Source organism: Cygnus atratus, chromosome 7 (assembly GCF_013377495.2).
Source record: "Cygnus atratus isolate AKBS03 ecotype Queensland, Australia chromosome 7, CAtr_DNAZoo_HiC_assembly, whole genome shotgun sequence".
Taxonomy (NCBI): Eukaryota; Metazoa; Chordata; class Aves; order Anseriformes; family Anatidae; genus Cygnus; species Cygnus atratus.
Genome location: NC_066368.1, coordinates 35,486,675 through 35,511,769, shown reverse-complemented (window position 1 = coordinate 35,511,769; position 25,095 = coordinate 35,486,675). Strand labels below are relative to the sequence as shown.

Genomic DNA, 25,095 nt, shown 5'->3' with positions numbered 1-25,095 from the left:
ATCAAGGGTAGCTACTAGGAATGTTTGATTTGGGATAGGTGTCTGAACAAACAGGAGATTTCTTGGTATTTTCCAGTATAAAACTTTGACTGTTCCTCTACGTTTAATGACCGACCTTCCAAAGTCCTTACTATTTCCGTATCGGAACATTGTCACTGAAAGAAACTATTGGGTCACTTAATGGTGAAAATTGCTCAAGGCATAACTGAAAGTCACAACTTTTGTCCTGCAGACTTAAGGTCAGAGGACAGAGGAAAATAACTTCGATATGATCTGAAGACTTCAGATATTAGATATTTCTCTTCTGTTGCTCACAAAATAGACAAGCTGTTTCTCTAATGCAGACTGTTTATGTTTTTTCTTATTTGAGCTGCACTGTTATACAAACACCATTTTTTGGTAAAATCATTATTATTTAGTATGTGACAAGTGGCTACATATTAACACTCTTCCTTCCTCTACTAAATGGAATACAGATAAAACATTAATGGAAAAGCATTTTGGTGTCAAAGCCATCAGCATTCCTCCAAAATGCATAACTGCTCTCCGGTATTTTCCGTCAATATCGCCAACATAAAAAGATGCTCATGTGCATACACGAGGGACGGGATAGCAGGGAGGGGAGGAACGGGGCTAGAATGAGGAATGGGAAATTACAGTAATGTCTGCACCGGGGTAGGCGTCTTCACTGGGCGGGAACCTGGGTGTTTACGAGAGGACACGTGCAATTAGAAAGGCAAGCAGATGAGAGGATCAAAAATAAAAAAGGATTGAGCAACAGCAGCAGCAGCAGCCAGTTTTACTTCCGGTTTGGAGGGAAAAAAAGGAAAAAAAAAACAACAAACAAACACCCAAACATACAAGCCAATAACTGCATAAAGTTTGTAACTACTATTTTTTTTTTTTTTTTTTTTTTTTAATCTCACAAGTTTTCACAAGGACAAAGTTATAGAAGGAAACCCACAGCAGTTGCTAGGTCATGCAGAACCATTAATTATCATACCTTGGCCCATTCTATTCATCCTTGTTGCACTTTAGAAAAAGAAGTAAGCTATGTAAGTTTTACAATGCTTTTAAACTGTCATATTTCCTGTTGAGCACTTTAACTGGCACATCCTTGTAGTCATAAATATTCTCGGGGCAAAACACGATAACTTTCTTTGAAAGAAGAAACACACGAATGTGTCTTTATGATCAAGAGCAACTGTAATATACTTGTTTGGGGGGGGGAGCGACCAAAATTTGCCGCATATTTCACTGACAGGAGTTACAGATGCGTTTGAATGCACACATACGTATATACTGCATTCCAATCGTGCTTAACACTGCACGGCACTCTCCGTAGCCCGCTTAGATGGTTCCAGGTTTTGTCAGTAAAAGTGCTTGGCTTCTTTGTCAAATCACACAGCAAGCAATTCTTCAAACTTATCATGCTTGGGGAAGGGGAAGGTAGAAAACAACACTAACCATAAAAGCACCTTGTCTGGGTTGGCTGTTACAATGCTCATCGCTCCCGCGTCAAAGTACTTATTTTCCCCCTGTACGCTTTCTTGCTGGGTAGCGATGTGGCATGTTTCTCCTGGCCTTCCTACTCATTACCCTGGGCACCTCTTCAAATCGCCTAGAACTATTTCTATATATTTTGGAACGTTGGCATTTGACATTAAACTCTAGTCCTCGAGTATCCTTTTTGTGGCTGTCTAGGATAGATTCCTTTCCACTACTTCATTTACCTCCTTGACACAATCTCTGGCTGGGTGAGTAATTGCTGAGAATATGCAACAACCAGAATCTGGCATGTGCCTAGAACATGATGCCTCGGAATAGTGGATGTTTTCAGCCCGGCCCTCTTGTTCTGCTCGTTAGCCATCTAGGGTGCAGCACCTTTTCTTTCCAATTGGGAGAGGAACCTCTCAGATCTCAAAGGTGCTCTGTTGTCTTCCCTCGTATTCCTGCTTAACGTGTACTGGCACACCCCTCTTATAAAAAAACAGCTGGAACATTGCCTGGGATTTCCAGAGGGTCCTTGCGTATTGGGACTCTCGTTGGAAGATTTATACCATCGCTCTAACTAGGAAACACTAAACTACCATCTGGGGAAAGGAATAAAGTCCCCCGAGAACTAATACTTAAGCACAGAAAAATGCTTGCTCTTTTCTGAACATTATTTATTCTATACATAAGGTGACTAATTCACCTTTTAAAGATGTAAAAGTCCCAGCAAGGCAGTTTTTATTGACTTACGTCTGATATTTATGATACATATGGCTTTTTATCCCAAATGTCAAAAGTGAAAGAAAATATAGCTATTTCTGTGGCTGTATAAATAGACAGAATAATAATTTAATATGCAATTAGACTCTTTCTAAATTGAAATTAAACCATTGGAGTTTGACAACTCCATTCCCAGACAATTTCAGGATTAAAGGGGAAAAAAACCGCTATCTCCAAAAGGCTTGTATTTCAGAGAATAACATAAAACGAGCAACTTCATCCCTGATGTTGCTTTGGTATAAAGCAGGTGCGTAGCGATAATCTATACAAAGAGTGTAAGCCCTATACAATATAAGCTTTGAGAGTGAAAAATTAGTGTTTTTGCTGTTGTTGTTGTTTTGCAGCTGGTTAGTTTTGTAAGCTTCAACTACATGGGGTAACTCCTGTAAATATGATTATAAAAACCTACAGCAACATACATCAACGCTTCTGTGCTAATGACTTCTTTTGTGTAACTCTAACATCAAAAGTGTTCACATTAAATACACTCTGTTTTCTGATATGTAGAGTAACTGCAGTGAGTTATTTAAGTTTTCAATGTGCCTATGGGTTTTAGAATTTTTATCTCCCCTAGCATCATAAATAACTTTTTGGTCCGTCTGCTTTGTTGCTGTTGTGCTTAAGGGTTTTATGGTGGTGAAATAAAAATGACAATCTCATGCACACTGTCATACATATGCAAAAAATGTGTACAAAAAGGGAGAGCTCCATGGCAAAACGGGGAACGTTACTGTTGGACACATTAACTGGGGAGAATGGGAGGTGAATGCAAGTTTCACACACAGTGGGAGCAGGTACACACATCAAAGTCTATCTTCCTGCACGTACTTCTGTTTTTCCCGGGAATCCCTGGTCTTGGTGCGGTTCGGTCGGTTTGCTGTGGATGGGATGGAGTGAACAGATGAGCTCTTCTTGCTGGAAGAATAGGAGGAATGGGAGGAATGAGAAAGACTGGCTCGGGACTGGCCGGCGTTGTGGTCAAATTGCATCAAACAGAAGATCAAGTCTGTCGGCACAAGCTCAAACTCGTACGGTGGGTTTGTGATAACGTAACTGGAAAGACAGAAAAGGAAAGAAAAGAAAGAAAGAAAGAAAGAAAGAAAGAAAGAAAGAAAGAAAGAAAAAGAGAAAGCAGGTTTAGATCTCACCTAAAAAATTATTCTAGAGATGTTACCTCATGAACACTTATCCAGATTTCTGCCTTTCTGTTTCTTCAATATATACCTGATTTTAGCTGACATATTACCAATTATTTGGTGCCATCTCATGTTAGATATCGCTCTCTGGATGTTTGTTGAGTGGGACAGACATACTGAGTAGGATGTTCTCCAAGGGAACTGCATCATGATTTTTCAGAGAATACAGCATACAGCTCACCCTCCTATCTCTAGCTGCACTGGAATGCAGTGACTCTAGCAAACAGATTCCCATATTGATAAAAAGCAAAAACAGACCTACCAGCAATGTCATTTTCAAGCAGGTTCAAATATATATTTACTGTATGTTTATTAAATATTTAAATACTGTCATCTGAGCAAAGAATACAATTATTTGTCTGGCTAATGACTGTACCTAACACAAGTATATCAGGAAGGTGGCAGTGAGGTTAATTTATTTTCACTTTATTTTTTTTTCCATTCCACCTGTGGATTCGTGACATCACCAAGCATTTATAAAGAGAAATCCACACGTACAAGGATCCAACATTGCTAATATACATCACGGGCCTCACATACACATTTCTCAATTTCAAGATTCCACCACTTTCAACCAATCCACTTTGAAGTGTAGGAAAGAGCCCAATGCTAACATCTTTCATGCAAAAAGCATTGTACATGCTCAAAGCAACAGGAATTTTTGGTATGGGCAAGAAATGAATACAAACCACAAAGCTCACTTCTTTTTTCATTTGTTGGTTTGTTTTCAAATGCATTCGGTGCTGGAAAGAGATCTGGCTTGGCTGCCTCAGGGACGGAAGTCTCTTATTATTATGACCACTAATCCCAGGTATAGCAAGTACAGTGTCAACCTACACTGATTCCTACTTCTACCCACTTTGTCCAAATCCGTACGGATGCAACTCCTTTGGTGGACTGGACTTACCGTTTAGTGCATTGGCTGGGAGTGCTTAGATGTGCATCCCTTAATCGATAAATTCCAAAGCAAAGCATATTGTATGTTTTCAGTGCTTTACAAAATAGATCTCCGTAACAACCTCCATCCTAGGATTGAAAAAAAAGAAAAAAAAAAAAAAGGAGGTAAAGAGAAACAAGAGAACAGCACTTTTTTGCTCTTTTCTCGTTTAAAACCATGACAGTGCAGTGGATTTTCAGTAGGATCTTCTACAAAACCGACAATGTATAGACAGCCTGTTTTTAATATGAACTTCCTTACCCAAGACAATGAATAAACTACACATTTCGTTTCACATAAAAACAAATATATAAAATGATCATTATTTTTGACAGCCTTGGTCCATGAAAAGTTACCATAGTGGTAAGAGTGAATTACTTGCTTTCGGATGGAAATGCAATTTGGATATCAAACGAGGCATAATTCTACACATTATATTATCTGTTGTCCTACTATTATTCATAGTTTTGACTGGTTTTGGCAGTAGCTGTACTGTCATCTTGACAAATAAAATCGCCGACAAAGACAACTGAAATAAGAGATCTGAGGAGTTAAAAGGATACTAAAACCTCTCCCACTTTAAAAAAATGCTGATATGTATGCCATATTTCATAAATGATATCAAATAATTGCTTTGACTAGCAAAACACATTAGTTTTTAACTAATTACTTTTTAGCTTTTCTCTTAGGGTAGTGGAGTGAGAATGTCGGAAAATTAGGCTTTCAGTATAGTTCATCCATAGCAGAAAACAAACCTTGCAGCTTGGTTCCCAGGCTAATACGTATATTTTAACTGAGAACTGAAAGCTCCGTGCAAAAACTAAATAAACTTATCAAAACCTGATGAGGGTGTACATATTGCTCATGTTTACAGCGTATTATGATTAGGAGGGTTCTTTCCTCCAAATTGGCTCATCCATCTCTTTAGATGACATCTACGAAGAGCCAAGCTTTTCTTTTTTTGACTCTGCTTGAAATACTCAGGAAAGTACACTAGGAGGTAATGTAGCTTCTTAAAAAGCGTAAGAGCAAACCTGACAGCTGCGTAGTAAAGTTTCAAACCATCCAAAACATTTGAACCAAATAATCAGAATGATGCACCAATTAGGATAGATTTTTGATTCGGTCTCAGACACAACACATAGATCACAGGACCGGCTTTGGTCCTACCTCTCTGTTGTGATCTTACCCCTAGGTCTGCAAATGGCCCGTCATACAAAGCCAACTGAGCAACTCGACACCTGTCCCTGTTTGCAAGTGTCTGTGGTGTGCTGTAACCTCCTCTCAATGCATTTTCCTCAGCAATCAGTGCTTCCAGCTCCGGTGTGGCTCCTCCTGTTACCAATGTCCGTATCAGTGTGAGGATATTGTCATTGAAGTATGTCTGCCGAGATAAAAGAAAGCTCTTTAGGCAAATACCATTAAAGTCACAACCGAAGACATCCAAATTACAACTTTTCTGGGTTTCTGCTGTTTAAAGTTCTCGGCTGTCTCTTCAAATAATTTTATATAGAAAGTGAAAAGACAGCAGCCTCCAATTACTCTATTTGCTTCTATCCCATTAGGCTCCTATACTAGATCCTTCCTTTTAAACACCAATTCAGGCTGATTTTTGTTAAAGTACAAAAATTTGAATGATTTATGTTTCCTATAATTGGTGTTAGTAGTGATGCGATGACTGCTTTCCTTCTCATTGCCTTCATGTCTAATAATGGGCTTTAGGACATGTAATTGTAAAATTCAGACCACATTTACAGCTTACGCAGGCTAGATTGCCTCTTTACTCTTGTCACCAATTCGTTGGGGAGCTGCCTTTGTGCTGCAAATGTCATTACTTATTACTACGGCTGGACTCTAGCAGTCTAACCGAGGTATTGTACTAAACATCTTATTACGAGACTTGACAGTGTTCAGACATAAGCGTGTATCAATTAAACATCTCGAGTTCATTCCAGATAAATGTATGATGAGTTTGGGATCCTGGTCGTCCTTTTAAAAAACTCTAGGGTATAGGGTAAGAGTGGTTTATTAGGAAAGATTTACTCCACACTGACATTTTGCCAGCATCTGTACCATTGCTGGTCTGTCAGGCAAACAATGGGCATTTTAAATATTAATTTAATGCCGGATGAATGACTTTCAAGTTCACTTGAAAGTATACTGGTATAGTTCAGAGAGACGCACTTAGGTATCTGCAGTGTAACATACTGGGAAAAAAAATAATGATCAACAGAAAAAGGAGACACCATCGCTTACGCCAACACCAATGTGTGGGTTTTCAGAAGCTTTGCGAGTGTGGAGGATGTGTGAGAAGAAAATGAGCTAGCTGTAGAGTACACGGGATTCACATTACTACACTTATGACTTTTGTTGAACTTAGAACTTGGAACAAATCTACTCCAACCACGTGAAAAAGGATACTGCACTCTCAAAGAGCACTTGTTATCCAAATACCTTGATAACCTTTTCCAATGACATTCATTGCTCTATCCATATAGTGCAATTTTCTTTAATACATGGGTAAACTGAGGTACAGACTGAAATGTTTTATCCTGAGATAAAAATGCAGACCAGACTCCCTATCCATGTTACTCTAATAGTCTTTCGTTGCATAATGAAACTTCAGTTTCATTGTTTCCTTGATATGACAGATAAAACAGGCGAACATGAATTCTACATGGCAATGGTTTTCACCGTTACACTGAAGTTTCAAAACTTCAGGCACCTCTGCTTATTTCCATAGCCATATATGCCATTCCCCTCTTGACAACATTAGAATGAGAGGAAAATACTGTTACTGTTATGCAAGTCCTAAAGCAAATCTTTCCATCCCATTAGCTCCAAATGTTTAAATTACCCTGGATAAGGCAGTATGTATTTTCAAATACGAAGTGTACTGTGAAGAGTAGTGTGACATTACCTGGGGTTCAGGAGGAATCGGTCTAGAACAACAGCTATTCTCTAAACAGCTCTTACATATGTGGATGGGCTATGTAACCATTCAAGTGTAATTCAAACCTTTCTAAACATATGGAAAAATCATTGTGACCCCTTGCGAGACTGTAAGTCTGGAGTGATTATATGACGTTTAATAAGTGAGAGACCAGACAACCTGGTGTGACTGTTTATTCTTCAATTAATTACTTGTTTCTTGATGTCACTGAGGTGGGATTCACAGGTGCCCTTTTTGGCAACACTTTCCACTCCACATTATACTGGGGCTGTATTACTCAGTTTACTACAGATCTCATATTAAACTTGTAAATGAAAGCAGTGGTACAACAATTTATCAGGTCAGGCACCAGTCACAAACATACTGGCACCAATGAAATAAACTAAAACAACATAAAATAAAATTGAACACACACACACACACACACACACACCCCCCGCAACCCACTTAGGACAAAAATAGGCCCAATTCTGACTTAAGTCAGAATACGCCAACCAGGAGTAACTCTGAGAGCCATACACTACTATGAAACTGATGCAAATGAGAAACGAATCAGGTCTATTGTCAATGCAACTGAATGCTGTCACCCGAGAAGGGCCTCCCACTGCTAGACAAATGTTGAGGCAAAGCTACGACACTTATTAGCAAAGGAGACACCATTTCTCTTGGAACAATGGCTTCCTTTGGGTTTCTCGCCTGACTGATGTGGATGTCACCATTTAATCAGATGGATGAGTGCAGCCAAATGATGGTTTTGTTTGTTTGCCATCAATGAGTGAAAAGATTACAGCTTTCAGGATGGACTGTGTTGGCATTGCAACTGACCGGAAAATGCCCAGACGTTACCAAGAAAGGATGGGTGAGGAGGAAGTGGTCTCTTGGCATCTTTTGCTAAATAGGGTTGCTTCCTGCTGTACTAATATTTACTGCTCCTCAGGAAAAACCCATCCACCCCTGCTTTCAATTGTGACAGCAATCAGACTCCTTTCACTGCCTCTTGCCAGTTTGGAGCTGGAGAACACTGAAAAGCTGAACTAGCTGATATCCATTTCCTTTGGAATAATAATACACTGAAATTAATTTGAGAGTGATCTTGTACTTGCTCTGTGGGAGGGTACATGGCCTGGATATGCCAGTACTTGTAAGGAAGCAATCCACAGAATGACTTTGGAAAGGTGCTGCTGTGCTTAAAGTAACACGGCACTCTCCAGTAATGGCAGTGATTTCCTTTTCTTGGCTGTAAAATCAGAGCTGAAGACAGACTTGTTTGCGGCTGCCATTATCCGTACCCCACAATGAACATCTGTATAGTGTCATTATAATCAGCGTCTGCAATGCGAATATGACATAGGTACCAGCTTGATAAAATAAAAAATGAAATGCATGATAGACACTAAAGCCAGGTAAACAGCAAGGAAATCCTGGCATAGATATCTGAGGTAGCACTGCCACCTAGCCTATGTGCCCGAATTGTTGTGCGGCTCTTTCTGATGTTTTGGGGACACTTTCCTGTTTGTTCAATCATTTTTTAAAGTATAATTACCAGAGCGCTTATGTTTTGCACTTAATGCTGTCAAGCCTCTTAAACTAATTGGTCTTTTACAGAAAATTTAACTGAAAATTAGCACATCTTTTAATAACATTGCTTTAACTTTAATAGCACTTTTCATTTATAATTACTTTAAAATTGTCATTTTCCAAGTCATATCACCATTTTTTAAAATGTTTGCTAGGGTGTTTTTTAATATGGATTTCTTCTAGGAAGGCCCCTCCTCTACTGTGTGCTGTTTTTTACCATCTCTTTCATGCAATTGTTTTAACTCCCTTTTCTTTTGCAGTCGGAGGAATTCTGTTGAATGGATAATGTATATCCAAACATGGGGAACGACTGAGCTAACACCAGTAACTTACTAAACAGTTACTAAACAGTTACTAAGCAGTTCTTTAGGACAGAATAAAGAGCAGAAAAAAACAACAGGGTTTTACGGTATTTGACAGTGTACTGCTTCTCAAAATAGTGTCCAAAATATAAAGAAGTTTGGAGCACTTTGTGGTAAATGATGCTGTTTGCTAATCACCTGAACAGACTCGCGCAAAAAGAGTCTTGCGTTTCACAATACCCATATAATAGATTAAACCAGTTTATTTTCTTCCTACATAAGACTGTAGGAACTCTGAAGAGGGAAGAACTATTGAATACAGGATGTACTGAAAAGTTGCTTTTACCTGTTTCACTTTCTTCCACTCTGCTGCTTTTGCTTATATGCAGAAATAGGATTTTGTGTTATAAAAGAAAAACCTAGACCTGAAGTTCTAGCACAAGGACATACATTCTAGGATATCAGCTGTTAAATTTTACTGTCTGGTTCTGGAGATCGGAAGGGAGAAACGCAGATGCTATCTGGTCTAATGCCAGCAGTATGTATGACAGGAATGCCAACCTGCCAGAGCTTCTCTGGTTTTCCTAGTTTAGGCACCAAAGGGAAACACAGGCAAGCTTTGGCTCTCAGGCCAGATTTGCAAGCCTTTGAAAGTACTGCGTGTTGATAAAACTGGTTTGCTCACATGCACTGGATTTTCTGAAATAACTATCTCAACATAACCCAGAAAAAGACAAAGTCCTTCTCCTCAGAAAACCAAACACCTTGCTTCTCTTATGTCGTGTAAGTTTTGTTTAGATGAAAACAATCTCTTTACAACAACCTCCACATTGTCTAAAAGATGCTTCTAATCCCCTGGTTATTACTTTGGTGAAGAAAATGTACTTTGCTTTCCAGGACTGGCCCCACCTTGAGTCTGACTACAAATATTCCTTCCCTGTTTTTGCATATGTTATGACAAAACCAATATTACTATATCGCTCAAGTCTCTGATGACTGCAGATGTCTCTTCACAGACATAACAATAACTAGCTGGTGTGCTTTAACAATAGCCACTGCCACACTTGAAACTTGAACCACACGTGTGGTCTTCACACAGAGTACAATCAGGCACTTCAGCTAAAGCCTGGAGAGATGACTGTTACCAAGTCATCAGAAGGCAGTGCAGTTTCTGAGCTCATTACTCTCTTCTGAGCAATGATCTTCAAACTGCCACAGTGTGAATCACAGGCTTTGCGATACTCTGCCTTTGCTGCAGAGGACAAACTGGAGATAGCCTGTAGGCGGCCTTTTGAGAAGTACACTTAATTACGCATTTTACCTTTGATCTAGGAAAATATCAGACAATTTCAAATTTCAAATGTCTAATACTATCATGTACAGGAAATAACAATAACACAAAAGTAATGACTTCCAGCATTCAGAGTTGATTCAGTAAGTGACCACAGGTTTTTTGGGATTTGCGAGTAGGGTTTAAACCACTATTCCTATATTAATAAAGTTACATATACTACAATACTATTTCAGCACTGATTAATACTGTTGAATTGGTATTCCATAACTGAATACTTTAAACAACGCATTATACTAGGCAATGTGATTTGAGGATACAACTCTGCATAGACACTTCATAGAAAAGGATTACTGTGCAATACATATTTTGACCCTCTTTTTCTACATATAAACTTCCTTCAAGTTTCAAATTGCCTGGATGTTGGAAAGACTACTGTGTGAATGGGTAGTATGCCACTGTCTACTCTTATTCTATTTTCTACTCTTTCTGACACCTGTTTTTCCGCAAAACTCCACTTCTGTAAGAAGCGATTCATTCTTAATGAAGCAGTTCACGCAGTGTGCATTTGTATTTTAGCACACATGAGGAATTGCCATTCCTGAGATATCGACAGAGATCATAAATTGGAACTTTGCTATAAAAATTAGGAAACAATAAAACTCAATCACTAAGTGGACTGAATAGTGAACTATTTTCTTGTCCCAAAATGAATTGGCAAAGGCCTGCAGAATGTGATTTATTTCCTTCTGACAGAATTCCACCTAGTTGCATTGCAGACTGCAACTAATAGGATGAATGTACAACTGCACATCTCACAGTTTATAGGATTTGGGGTTTGGTGTGCCATTACTGGGTTGAAGTTAGGCACACTATATAGATGATGGACCCCAAAACCGAGCGCACTCTAGAAAACCAGGGATAATACAGTGCAGGTAAATTAGTTTGCGTGAGAAATGCTCCTTTCCTTGGAGAACTGTTGGAAGAAGCATACATCCTTCCCATGAGAATAAGGGCAGTAAAGGGAAACCATCTCACATATCTTACACTTTCTGGAGGGTTAGGAAGAGTTTTACATTTCCAACTCTTTACTAGGCCTTTGAGGAACGAAAGAGAAAATAACACTGCCACAAATCAGCAATGTGGTGAAAGAAAAGATGGAACAGTGACCAATTCTAAGTGGCTGATCCTTAACTTATGTTCTTGATTTTTTTTTTCTTTCTTGGTTGGAATTTTCAATTCCTGTTATCACACTTCTCTGGCTTCACACTACATATAACATGACCACTTAGCTGTGCCATTGTATGAAAAAGGTCTCTGTTGAAGAAAGGAATTACAGAAATGGAGGGACGTGTTGTCAAAATCTAAACGTGAATGAAAGATGGCAATAACTAAAAATCTTGTGAGGATCATGTGATGAGTTCCAGGTAGAAATTTCTACAGAGTATTGTTCTATACATTCCTTACTGACTCTCTATTATCTACATTATGTATGTTTGCACAAGAAAGCAATGGTGTACACAACATTTTGCTGTCTTTTTGTGGAAATGTCAGTGGTGATCAGAAAAATTAACCCAACTTCTTCCAGGACTCTGGAAGTGGCCTGCAGAGAGATTCATTCGGGGACATTGCTTCGAATAATGAGAGTAGGTGAACAGTTCTCAGTATAAAACTTGGAACCTTCCCGTTAAATACTGCCATTTACAATGTGAAAATGCTAAGTATTTTATTCCTAGAGATTTTAATTACAGAAGGTATAGCGTTTAGGTGTGTTTGCTTAGGCTTTCTGAATTTGTCAAGTCTGCAAAACATAGCCAATAACTTTTCAACAAGGTATTTTCTGAGCTTATTGCAAATTCCTAGGCTGCTTTAGAATAAAATGTTGTCACTGTTGACTGATACTACTCAGCTGCGGATGGATCATAGGAGGCATATAGCAGAGAATAAAAATTTGAAATATAGGTACATAAATATGAAATGTGAATAAAATATCAAATAATAAAGATCAATGTGATTTTTCCTTACAGGCAGAAAGCTTCATTCTGATTTTAGGTGAAGGTCAGTCTTGGCTCCTTAAAAGAAACCCGTTTGCTCTTTTCCAATATCATGTGGGTTTTACAACAGTTGATTTCCAGCACCATGGAACTATATTCCAGGGGGAGCTCTGAAAGCTTACGCTCAAATTTTCAAAAGGCTACACCCTTGCTATATTTAGCAGAGCTTAGGGTTCCTCTGAAAGAAGTGCAGCCTGCATGGAGCAAAACTGTTCTGAAAACATAGCCAATATGAAGCAGGGGAGGGTGAACAGGAGCATGACTGAGACGTTTGATTTGAAACTGTACTATGGCTACAAACCAAAACCCTACTGTAGACATAACCAAAGGCCACCATCTGTAGTTGGTGGCATGAATTTATGGTTGGATTCACCAGGCTGCTCGTGAAAAAAGAGTATGACCTCTCTTCACATAAATACAGTTCACTTGATGTGTACATTGGCTTTCATATGGTTCTATCGGTGCTCCTCAGCACTCACAGAATTGTTCCTAATTACAAGCTTAAAACACGGTTGACGCTGTTGGACATGAACAGTGAGCACAGAGACTAACACTGAATTTGGGTCTGGGTTTCAGAAGGGAGATACAATATTTTTTGGACACTATTAGCCTTCAGGTTGGACATGAGACTCTTTGCTTTTAAAAATCGTGGATTCGTGGTGGTCCTGGATATCTCAGCTACTTAAGGGTCTCTGGATCCAACTGAAAAAAACCCTTGCTTATGCTCTGGAATTCTCTTGACATCTGGGGAAAAAGTACCTTTTCCTAACTACCTGCGGAACAGGGATTACACTTTCATACTCTTTCACAAAAAGTCTGGTGGAGGAGAATGAAAAAAGGTTTGGTTTGCTTACTGCGCTCATGAGAGAGTCCAGCACACTGACAGCAAATGCGGTTCCACATGCAAAGGGCTGCGTGAGATACAGTTCTGTGTCTGGATCGTCGTCATCATCTTGGTCCAAGAACTGAACGTTTGAATCATTTACTGAAAATGATAATAATAATAAAATCATAAGGTGCTTCTGCATCTCCAGCATGTGACCTCACATTTTACACAGTCAGAAAGAAAAAGAAACGGCATATGTCTGGAAACACAGACTTGTGTCTTTGACATCACTGAAATTAAAATCAGGATGGATGTGAAAACGTGCATTTAAAAATCGTTGGGTCAGAATCGTGCTCATAAGAGGTGACTCTCTTGCTCTTCACAGGTGACTATCCCTTAGCCGTAAAAGTAGTTTCTTGGCACCACCTGCCTGCACTCCACATGAGATCCACAGGGCTCTTTTATATATTGAAACAATCTTGGTGTTGGTCGGGTACAGTGGCTAGGGTTGTATGCATGTGTAGTGAAATGTTATCAAAAGACAGCAAGTCTGAACCCCTTTGTAAAATCGAGGCTGCCCATAAAACTCTGATCTAGCCCACAGGCATCCGTCCCATGTGCTGCTGTGATTCTTGCTGGAGCGGTGTTAATGCACTTACAGCTCAAAAGAGGATACACTGTCCCTTCAATGGGCACCTGTCTGAATGCATGAGCAATACTCCAGCTGTTCTCTTGCAGCATCGCCTTTCTCACGTATTTGTCTCCCTAACCTCGCTTCCACAAACTCTGTCTTAGCCAGTATGAAAAAGGATCTATATCAGGCTACTTTAAAGAAAAGCCCAAACAAAGTCACATTTGTCATTCAGTCTTTCTTTGGCATTTCATTGTCACAGTTAGGCTCTCTGCTTCCACCTCATGCCACTAAAAATAGTTGTTTCCCTGAGATCAGTTTATCGAGTGATTCATATTTCATTGCATATTTCATTTCCATATTAGTCCTCCTCTGGCATGAAAGCACTGATTGCTTAGCAATGCTATTGCAATACAATTTACCTTAGTAAATGACAAACTGATTCAAATACCCTTGCAAGGAAAGGAAATTACAAACTTTTTTTTTTGGAATTTGCCACTGAGCTCTTTGACTATGTCCCTATTCCTTGTGTGAGCCCATCTGCTGAGCCAACACAGGGAGCTTGGAAATGAACATGAGAGCTGCTGTTAACGTTATCACATTCTGGCTCTGAACTCTTTAGTTTTAGCCATTCTGCCTGCCATTCTGATCTTCCTTCCTGTATAGTTTCATTTTCCACCCAATCTTTTTCCAACTTGTATATACTATTGCACTTGCCGTGCTTAGCTTACAGAAAACAAATAATTACAGAGAAAACCTCGCTACATCTTTCAGAAAGAGGTGAGCATTGCTATACTCTTTCTAGAGCACTGCTGAGATAGTGCTTGGCCATGATCATACACCAAGTCAGGACCAGAGCTGAGGAAGGATTTAAAAACCCTGCCTTCCCACTCCCAGACGTAACCATGTGAGCATAACACCTCAGCGTTTTAAATGGAGAAGTGTTCTGCTCTGTGAGTCGGAAGATTTTCACCCTAGCAAACACTGATACCTACGCTACTCCTTTCTTTGTACAATGGCTATCAATTTATCCTCCAGGATCTTGAACAAAATAGTATTTGAAAGCCTGACGTATCGTTTCAAAATGTACTTTTTGAAGAGCTTGTGCCCTAGTTTAATTTGCTAGCTGAAAGCAGGCGCTATTGACAGTAGCATTCTTTTTCCACTTACATCTGGCAGACTAACACCTGACTTTGACATGCACTTGCTAGCCGTGCGTGGTGTCAGTTTCCACAGTACTACAAATCTAATGTGAATCCTGCGAGTAGAGCTTCATCCTCGATATCTTTATCTGCCTGATGCAAGTTAGCTGCTATGATTTCTATGAAAGGTCTTCAGGCTACGTGAGTTAGGCTTGAATGTGTGGTGCTGCGCCATAGGAAATGCTAATCAAACACTGCTCGAAAAAGCTTCTGTCTCTCTTTACTGAGAGGGAACAACACAGAAGCTTGGATGCTTTTTTGCAGCTTCAAAATCCGAGCTTCTGAGAGATGGCCTGCTCTCCCCCAAATAAACAAATAGCTGGAGGGAAAGTGTGGTACTGGGGTTTCTTTCCTGGTTTCTTTACTTCTTCTTTGACTTCCTGTGAGAACTGCTAGGGCATGTCCACCAAATTGACAATAGGCTGAAATAACAAACGTAGAAAAAGAAGGAGAGAAAAGGAGAGAAAACTTGGTGGGGGGGGGGCGCCTGGGAAGTGGGAATCCAGGTCAGAGAAAATGAATTGGTGAGAAGATGCTATGAAAACAGCCGGCAGGTCAGACGAGTGTGATCAAAGGTTTACTGATGCTGCATGAAAAAAAAATCATTAAGAAAGGCCAGAACAAGACAGTCAATTTCAACCAGAACCACAAATAAAACACATTCAAAGCAGTGCCATGAGGGTAGCCCCTCTGATACAGCCAGATAAATAAAGAAAAAGCTGATGACAGTAAGAACAACAACAGTGGAAAATAAGACAGTGATGTGAAGGAAAAAGGCACTTCTTACCCAGTTCAGTTATCATTAGAATGTGGGTTCCACTGTTTTTTTCCTGACTGATTGAAACCAAAGGCAGAAGTTTGCCAGGCTTAGCTAATAGGTAAAGTATTTAGGGGGGAAAGAAAGTACAGAAAGAGAATAAAGTAAGGGAAAAAGACAGGTAAGGCTCTAAAAAATAAAACTGAGAAAGAAAATAAAAGGACAAAGGACCACAAATCAGGTTTGTATTTGCCATGAAAAAAACAGACCAGCTTCTGCACTTCACATCACACCACTTGACAACATAAATACCCACAGCCAGAGTGGAAATCAGAGCCTGGTTACCTACCATCATCATATTCTCAGGGGTAAAATTTCTCATACTATTATACAGAGTTTGGTTACACATGATTAAACAGTTCTGGACCATGAAGAAATAAACAAATGGCCTCTTACTATTGATTAAATGCACAGGAAATGTCTGCTCATACTTACAGTGCTTCTTTTTTTTTTTTTTTCTTTTCCTAACCTTATCCCAAAGAACCCTGTTTATTTGTTACACTATGTAAAAAGCATCTTGTCTGATAGTGTTTATTTAGGAAAATTGAGAAAACCCAAAGGAAAGAGAGAAATATAATTCAGTTTTACACATAAACTGAAACAACGGTTACTAATCTTTCTTTAGAGGGAGTAATTCACAATAGTTATCAGAGGAGAAAACATGGCAGTATAAGATAAAGTTTAGGTAATTTTCTTATGCAGTCGCATAAGAAGGGAGGTGGGGAAACAGACAGGGAAGAGTACACGAACGGATAAATGTTAGCTTGTCTTACCTAGCTCTGTTATAATAGGGATGTTGGCGCCTGTTGTAATGGAAGGTTGACGTAACAGGCCATGGACCGGACTGTTGTCTGGTGATGACCTATCCATCCCAGGGGGTGTAAAGCCTGAAAAATAAATAAAACAAAATAACATGAAGAAATTTTAGACAGGAGATTCTGTATGTAAAAAGTTTATTTAGGCTGTAGAAAGATATACGGACAGAAATTAAAAAAAAAAAAGAGACCATCAGCAGGGAATTTCCTAACCATTATTTTTTTGGGAAAGGTACAGTAAAAACATCTGCCTTTCTTTTTTAAAAATTGACTTGATTTTCACAAATTATTTCTTAAAAGCATAATCCTTCAGAAATATACAAGTCATTTAGAAAGTAGGTTATTTGGTAGCTAAATGTTGTGCTTGCCTAAGTAGGAATAAAAGCAATAAATATACAAAAGGACTTTGGCTTTATCTAGGTTTATTTTGTGTTTCAAATAACCCTTAAACAGGTGTCTTTCCTTAAACCTCAATTACCACTATAAAGAGTGCTGTTTGTACACAGTAGTACAACCACAAGAAACTTCCATTATCCTGTTGTAAGCTTCCATTAGTTAGTCTGATGTTTGATCAACATGCAGGATTTAGGATTTGTCATTTTCCAGGAGCAGTACAACGCAGACAAAGTTTTTTTGCTTTTCAGACGTACCTTCCATACCCTGCATTTTTATGGGGAACCCCAGTTATAGGAATACTGGGATGAAAGGGCCCATTCTTACAGAAAAACAAACAAACAAAGAGTAAAGAAGGACAAAGATTTTCAAAGAATGTTTAACAAGGACACGTGAAAAGAAACTAGAACAAGACTTACATCTTTGAGGATGTATGGGAAACAAAGGTGGAAGAGGAAACGCATCAGCTGGCACTCAAATAAAGAAAAGAGCTGGAGAGCAGCAAGGTTCACCTCTAATAAAGATTGTGTTTTCAGCCTGATTCTCTGCATGGTTGGAAATGAATCCCTTGACAATGAGCATTTTTTCTTTTATTTTCTTTTTCTTTTTTAACTAAAAGAATACCCAGGCAAAGCTTTTTGGAGTTTGATTGTCGGTGGTGGAAGACAGGTAGTTATACAAAACCTCTTGCAACAGTTAGCCTAGCATGCATTCCATCTCCCTTGTTTATTACAGTTGTAGAAAGCATGGGAATGTCCATTTAACATCATCACTGCAGAAGTGATGGTGAAGCCAGCGTTTGCCTTTAGGATTTCATTTAGGACCACTATCAAGGCGATATTTTTAAGGAAATATTTGTCATTTGGAACACGACTGACCCAAACTTCCTTCAAAATACCCATTTGTGAGAATTTTTTTTTTTTTTTCCCTACATTGGGCCTGAGTTCTTTAACCTCACACCGGACATCCAGGACCAGATTTCTGACCGGCTCTCATTACTGATCTGAAATACTTTTGATTTCTTTATATGCCAGTTCTAAATTAATCACAGCCAAATTCGTTCCTGATGTAACTTTGTTATTTTCTTGCAGTATGGAAACCATTTTCCTGAGTTAAACTCATTGGTGCATTCATCTGCTACTAAATTCGAAATGAGATGACGTGATATTATCTACTTTACTTTCTTCAGCTATAGGACTAATTTATGAAGTAGGAAATCTGAACTACACTGTAGTTTTTAACATGTGGTACTGGTTCTATATGGTCGTTGCGAGGACTTTTTGGTTCTTTTCCAGTGATGATTACCTTTGCTGCCAAACTGTCCCAAAAATTTTGACCACTCAACCCAGACTTCTTGATGTAATGGGATTTTAATTCTTATTTGTCATTCATTTCACTTCTTCCTAGTTTTTTTTCTATATCAAATATAGAATAGATAACTAATAAAACTAGAATCACTGATAAGAGATACTTACTCAGCCCTCCAAAAGGTGGCAGTACGAATTTCCTTCTATCATGAAAAGCTATACACATTAGGATAAGGGAGTGAAAAGTCTGTAAAGGAGTTACTTAAGAGAAAAGAGGTGAATGTGGTATCTTCAGCAGTCTTGCAAGATAAAAGCATTGCCACAGGCAAACCTAAGACAGCAAAGCACTTCTATATCATATTATCAGTACACAGAAAATCTTTTGACTGCAGATTTCTTAGAGACAATCAGAAATATTGGCTACATGAACAGTTGGTCATTTAATACCAGTCATTGCACTGAAACTATTTCGGTGAGACCAGCATGGTAGCAGTGGTTTGCATTTCCAACTGGTATCGTTTATCGTTTTGCACACATTTTTTTGTGTCTGGCACCGGAACTGATAGCCATTTTGATTCTTGGATTCCATACTGCTGCATGACAGAGCCTCACACTCACAAAGTGAGTCTAATGGAGATTTTCCAGGAGCCACTTCACAGGTCAGAGGTAACTGTGACACTGCCACAACAGCAGAACAAGATTAAAGTGGGGCCCCAAAGGAAGGGAATGCTATCTGAGGGCAGGTAGATAATGTGAGACCGCCTCCTGCAGCAGGCTCCTATGTCTAAGGCTTGTGTTCTATTGCACTACAGGAAAAGCACAAGGCCTTTGTGACACTACATTAAAAAAGTTCAAGTAGCTGTGGACTACTTGAACTGTTACAGTGGCAGGGCCGACCAGGTTGTCTGAAGAATTACAAGTCAAAATGGCAACAGCAAGACTTTTGGCACTCACTTATATGAGAGAAAACTATTTTTGCTCCCAAGCAAACTCCCTAGGGTTGTACTGCTGGGAGCATCCCTAGAGACCCTGCTTTTCTCCTTTTCCCAAGGGCTCTTCTCTCCCCATCTCTCTCTCCCTAAAACAGCTTTCAGTAAAGCAGGCTCTTCAGATGGAATAAGCACATAAGCATTTCCCCTATCAGCTAAAAGCAAATTGAGGAAAGTTGGCACACCTGCCCCTAAATGCATAAACCTTTCTTGCCCTGCCACTACTGCAATGTGCACACAGGCGCACACAACTGCGCGCACACACACATGCACTCTCCATAGGTGGCTATTTGCAGACACCTCTCTCTAACCCTTCAAATATTTGTCTTCCTATGATGGTGTTAGAAGATTGAGGTAAAAGTGTCATTTCTGTTAGACACAGGCTGTCGGGAGCTCTATAATTGCACACTGCATACACAGTGCATTCAGTCTGAAATGCAGGAAGCATGTTAAAGGGATTTTGTTTTCTCCTTGAGTGAAACACGGACTCACGCCTTAATATTTTTCATTCTATGGTCTGGGGAGATGTAAGAAATGTCTGCTATTTTATTTTAATTTCCCTGCCTGGTGAAGACACCTCTAAAAATCTGCTTTTGAATAATATAAAAATATTGGAATATTTTGAGAAAAAGAAGAATTGGAATTCTTGGAGATTTGTTGTGCCTATGCTTGGAGGCAAAAGGCATCATCAACCTTCAGGCCACACTCCTGCTCCCAAGTTAAAATGTAAATTCCATAGATAGCCTTTCAATTTTTTTTTTCCTTTAGCAGAAAAAAAAAAAAGTGCAGGAAAACTAACCTGCTTTATCACAACTTTCATTTAAAGGCATGAAAAACTACAAATGACAGCTGTGCAAATTCAGTGAATGTGACATTTTTGAATTTCTTCAACTTGACAAGTAAACACCTTAAATCGGTAATACTATATGCATAATACATGACCTGTATTTTGACATCCATCATCAAATGCTGACTTGAGAAAATACAGGTTTGTACATCAAGGAATAGCACCCATAAAGCAGGGAGAAATTCAGGTCACAGGGTATTAGGAAAACTCTATTTCATTACAGAAGCTGAAACAAGCTAAGGCATCAGATTTAAGATCCATTTTCAGCTGTGAAAAGATTCAATTCCTCTGCAGAGAGCATTCATTTAGAAATGACATGCTTTCCTCACAGCCTCTTTTCATTTTCCTTTCCATATTCCATTTTCTCCTTCAGTCCCCAAACCTTGTTCCACTAATGCTCATAAAAATGGTAAAACAGGGCTGATAGTTGTGATCTTCTTATAACCACAGTGTCTCCTTGCTCAACAAACAACCAAGGGGGTTGCAGCTACAATTGCTTAACAGCATCAACCTCTAGAGTAAAATTCATGTGGCCTCTTAAAGCCTGAGCACACTAAGGAAATACAATGGCAGCGAGGGGCTTCTGAGGAAGGACAACCGGGGTCATGCCTCCACAGTTGGCGATAGTGCTAACAGCCATAACCTCCAAGGGAGGAAACGGCTTAGACTTTAGCAGGACGTAGCAAGCCCCTGTCTTTCTCTGAAAGAAGATGCTGCCAAACAGTGGATTAACTATATCACATCTCTGAGAAGAACACAGAACCCGGGCTCCTTACATGCTGAATGTCAATGAGGACCAGCAGTCCCTGCTTCTTTCTCAGCAGCGGCCTTCCATGTTGAGAGGCTGGGACTTCTGTGTCCCAAATCCTTTACCTACACTGAAGCAGTCTGAGCCTCCTGCAGCCTCTGTGGAAAGCAGCTGGTTCCACACCTTGGTTCTGTGCAAAGAAGTATTTCTCAGCTCCCTCTGGGATACTACTGCTAAAGTGGGTGGACTAACCAAACAGTTGCATTAGAGACAACACCCTGTCTCTTTAAGACATTCTGTGTTTTGCGGAAGGAAAACCCCTGGAAAACCTCCTCTCAGTGAGGTAACCTCCTGTTTCCAAGAGTTGCTGCAGATACAAGTGCTGCCATGCTTGGAGCTCGGCTGGGCCTGTCAGCCCTGACCCCTCCTTGTCTCCGTTAATTCCATCTTCAAACACATGAGCAGTACAGGGCTTCTGCGAGACCTGCGCCTGATGAGCCAGGCCCTGGCACTCTCAGGGGAGCTATAATACTGGCTTAGCAGGAACATACAGGTACTCTGGGAGCCACAGTGGCACTGTGATTAAATCTGAAATTATGAAATGCTGGCATGGCTTAACAGTGACTTCTGCCCACTGAAAGCACTGACAATAATGTTTGCTCTGCTTATGCCTTGTTTGGAGCATCTGGCCCGATGGCCACGTGATCTGCTGATTTTGCTGGCCAGAAACTGCTTTTCCTTTGTTTCTGTGCAGGTCACTTGACTGAGTAAAGTCCTGAGAACTGCAGGAAGGCCTGCTCTATGTAGCAGTAGATATATCCTTTTACTTGGCTGATACACCAGTAAAGGCTTGCTGGGGTTTTGAGGTTGAGACAATTTTGGCTCTTGGATGGATGTACGCCATTTGTGTTCCACTGACTTCACTGACACCCGGATGGGCATATTCCCAAACCAGATTTTTATTTTAAATTCTAAAAAAAAAGCTTCCATTCGAGAGGGTCACAGAAGATCCTTTACGGCCTCTTGCCCCTTCCTCCTTTGCTTCCCATCACTTTCCAAACATGCATGTTTTCCTAAACTGGAACTCTGTGTAACCAGAATGCAGTTTACCAAACTGAAAACCCGCCTGGCAGATCTAAAGGTTGTGATCCTGTCGTTAAAGTGCCATTTAAATTGATAATGCATTTCAATTAATGCTATCCTAGGAAAAGGTGCCATGTGATTCATTGGGTACAGTAAGCACTACAGTCCACACAAATATAATTTATAAAGCATACATGCTATGAACTAGCTCTGGCTCATCTGAAAATGATGAAGTGCCATTCATATTTTGAGTAGCACGCAGGTGGTGAACTACCAAAGACATCCCTGCCAAGTTATTGCACAGGAATACGAGACAAGGATTTTCATTAGGCAGAGCCAGACAAAAAGAAATAATTCACTTACAAAAGGACTTCACAGCTATATCCCGTTGCTACCATTTGCTGACAATGTCCATTAATATTCCATTGCATTCAAAGTAATGATAGACTATACCTGTTAGTCTCCAAAGTACAGCCACTGGGGTACACCTGGAAAGTTCAGCAGCAGTCATGCAGCTAAAGAGCTGCTGACATTCATGGGAATCTGTTACCACCATTCAATTTAGAAACAATGCTAGAGTCAGTATCCCATGCGATCTCAGTCAGAGAGTTGTAGTTTGGCCTTAGACCCTGGATATCCTAAATTCTGATTTCGTTCTGACTTTTACTGTCATTTGTGCCTGAAGATATAAAAGTCTCTTGGAGGTTATCTCTAAAGTTCTTGAAGAGACGAGGAAAGTGGGAGAGCAGATGTGACTGTATGCTCCCAGCTCTCTTAGAGACTGCAACATCTTCAGAGATGCTCTCTTACCTGCCTGGGCCCAAACACAGGCCACGCTACAGACAGTGGAGGGTGAAGAAGGATACCTGTTTCAATTGTAACAAGCCTCCAATGATCTGGGACTGGAACAACCCCTGAGGCACTGAAAGCTGAGAAACACGGTTATAGAGAAAAAGCTGTTCATCTTCCTCCCAGGGAAGTGCTCTTCTCTGATATCTGTTCTTTCCCGTACTGTTAAATTACAGAATACTCACAGTGAAAATGTCCCAATCAAAGTTCTTAGGAAAGCACGGGGTAACACTGGTCTTTGTTCTCCCAGGGTGTGTAAGTGGTCCCACATAAAACTGTAAAGATTTTATAGGTTTACGGGTTCTAGCACTGCTCTTCTGAGGCAGAATTCAGCTGTAAAATCAAAGACTAGGAGAAGGCTTGGATTTTCATCATTTTGAGGTCTAGGACTGAATGATACCACATTGCTTCTGTTTTCCGTTGTGAACAGCATAACATGTTAGAATTAGAGCTATATTTTAATCATAGCACAGAATCCTATATAACATTGAGCCTTTCATTCACAGCGGTACATGAGGCCTTTCCCAGTATGAGTCTCATTTTGAATTTCACTATGGAACACACACAAAAACTCAGATGAAGGCCTTCTGAGACTAATGCATTTTTACAAAAAATCTCACATGGTAATTACCCAGACCATAGCTCTGCCCAGTTTCATCATAAGCTTACACAACTCAAAATTACCAAAACAAATGGTCTTTCTTTACCACTGCTTTGCAAAGCATAGTCGTGATATTTTCTTGATATACTCTGTGCTTTTTCAAATTTTGTTCTGGAAGAATCAATAGAAATAAAGACGTATTTGTCAAGAGGAAGAAGAAAGACTAACAATTGTTCTTTCACGATTTTTGGATCAGCAACTATCCAAAACGCTTCACTTACTATGGAATGTCGTTAAATTCATAACATCATCAGAAAATATAATTCTGGCTTTTTTACCTACTTTACTTATAACTTAAATGTTCAAGGTGTACATTTTTTGAATTGTTCTTACTCTCCATTTGCCATTTGATAGGTTTCTATACCGCATAATTCTACAGTGTAAGGTTGGTAGCATCAAAGTACAGCACAGGTTTGCAGCTAGAAGATTTTGCTATATAGCGAAGCCAAATCCTTCTCGGTTTACTCATTAATCACCTATGCATATCTAGACCTCAGGCAAACATAAATAAATATGGTGAATAAAACTTATTAAATAAATTAAGCTATATTATCTAGTTCACAGAAGACAGGTATTCAGTAAATGCAAAGAAAATGGAAAGCTTAACATTAACAATTACATACAGGCATGTTAGGTGAAACTCTACATTATGTCATTATATCAAATAAAGTAATTTTTTCCTAGTCAAATAAGGAAGAGCAAAGCTGGATGTTACAGACAGAAATCAATACAAATATTTTAATAAATAAAAGTAACCATGCTGTCCACTGCATGATTGGCAACTGCTGAAACATAAATTAAACAAATTTCCCATTGCTGCTTATGGGAAAATTATGCAGATTAGAATGTGATTAGGTTTATATCATGAGACTCAATTTGGACTTTTAATCTATTAAGCTCCAATAAATGAGGCATCTGAATAGCTCCCCTGAGCTGTGACAGTAATAACCACAGCAGTCATTTTTTGCAGTATGTATTCCTACAATTTCTTTAGCAGATGAGGTTAAGAAAATTCCACATCTTTAAGTACAATTACTTAGTCACTTCTACAAAATTTTCAGGTGTATGCAGTGAGGAAATGGATCCATACAAAATGCTTAAACAGACATTTTTTTGATAATCAGCATCTGTCACTATTCTAGCAATATTGTTTTTACATCAACTTGGATTTACTTACGGTTGACTTCATGGTCTGTGTGGGCTAAACTGTGCCAGCAGACTTGTAAATTACTCAAGCTGGAACTGAGCTGGAAACCTATGGTAAAATGTCATTAGGTTCTCTATAGGCTGGGTCAAAACTAAAATCCCACATTCAAGGCTGTCTTGGGGAAAAGATTTAACT

The 25,095-nt window shown here is 39.4% G+C and overlaps 1 protein-coding gene across 20 annotated transcripts in view; it reads right to left on the bottom strand.

The window, feature by feature from the left end:
- The window catches only part of KCNMA1 (potassium calcium-activated channel subfamily M alpha 1), a 475,606-nt gene that overhangs the window by 5,444 nt on the left and 445,067 nt on the right, over positions 1-25,095 (bottom strand). For 13 of the 20 annotated variants that reach the window (XM_050712038.1, XM_050712034.1, XM_050712035.1 and 10 more), the window contains 5 exons: positions 16,835-16,948; positions 13,440-13,570; positions 5,597-5,791; positions 4,378-4,496; positions 920-3,327 (listed from right to left, as the gene is read on the bottom strand). In XM_050712038.1, coding sequence (XP_050567995.1) covers positions 3,078-3,327; positions 4,378-4,496; positions 5,597-5,791; positions 13,440-13,570; positions 16,835-16,948 — 809 coding nt within the window. In that variant the 3' untranslated portion in view covers positions 920-3,077. Of the gene's footprint in view, positions 1-919; positions 3,328-4,377; positions 4,497-5,596; positions 5,792-13,439; positions 13,571-16,834; positions 16,949-25,095 lie in introns of those variants that run through there. The other 7 variants (XM_050712039.1, XM_050712032.1, XM_050712033.1 and 4 more) reach the window with 2 other exon arrangements.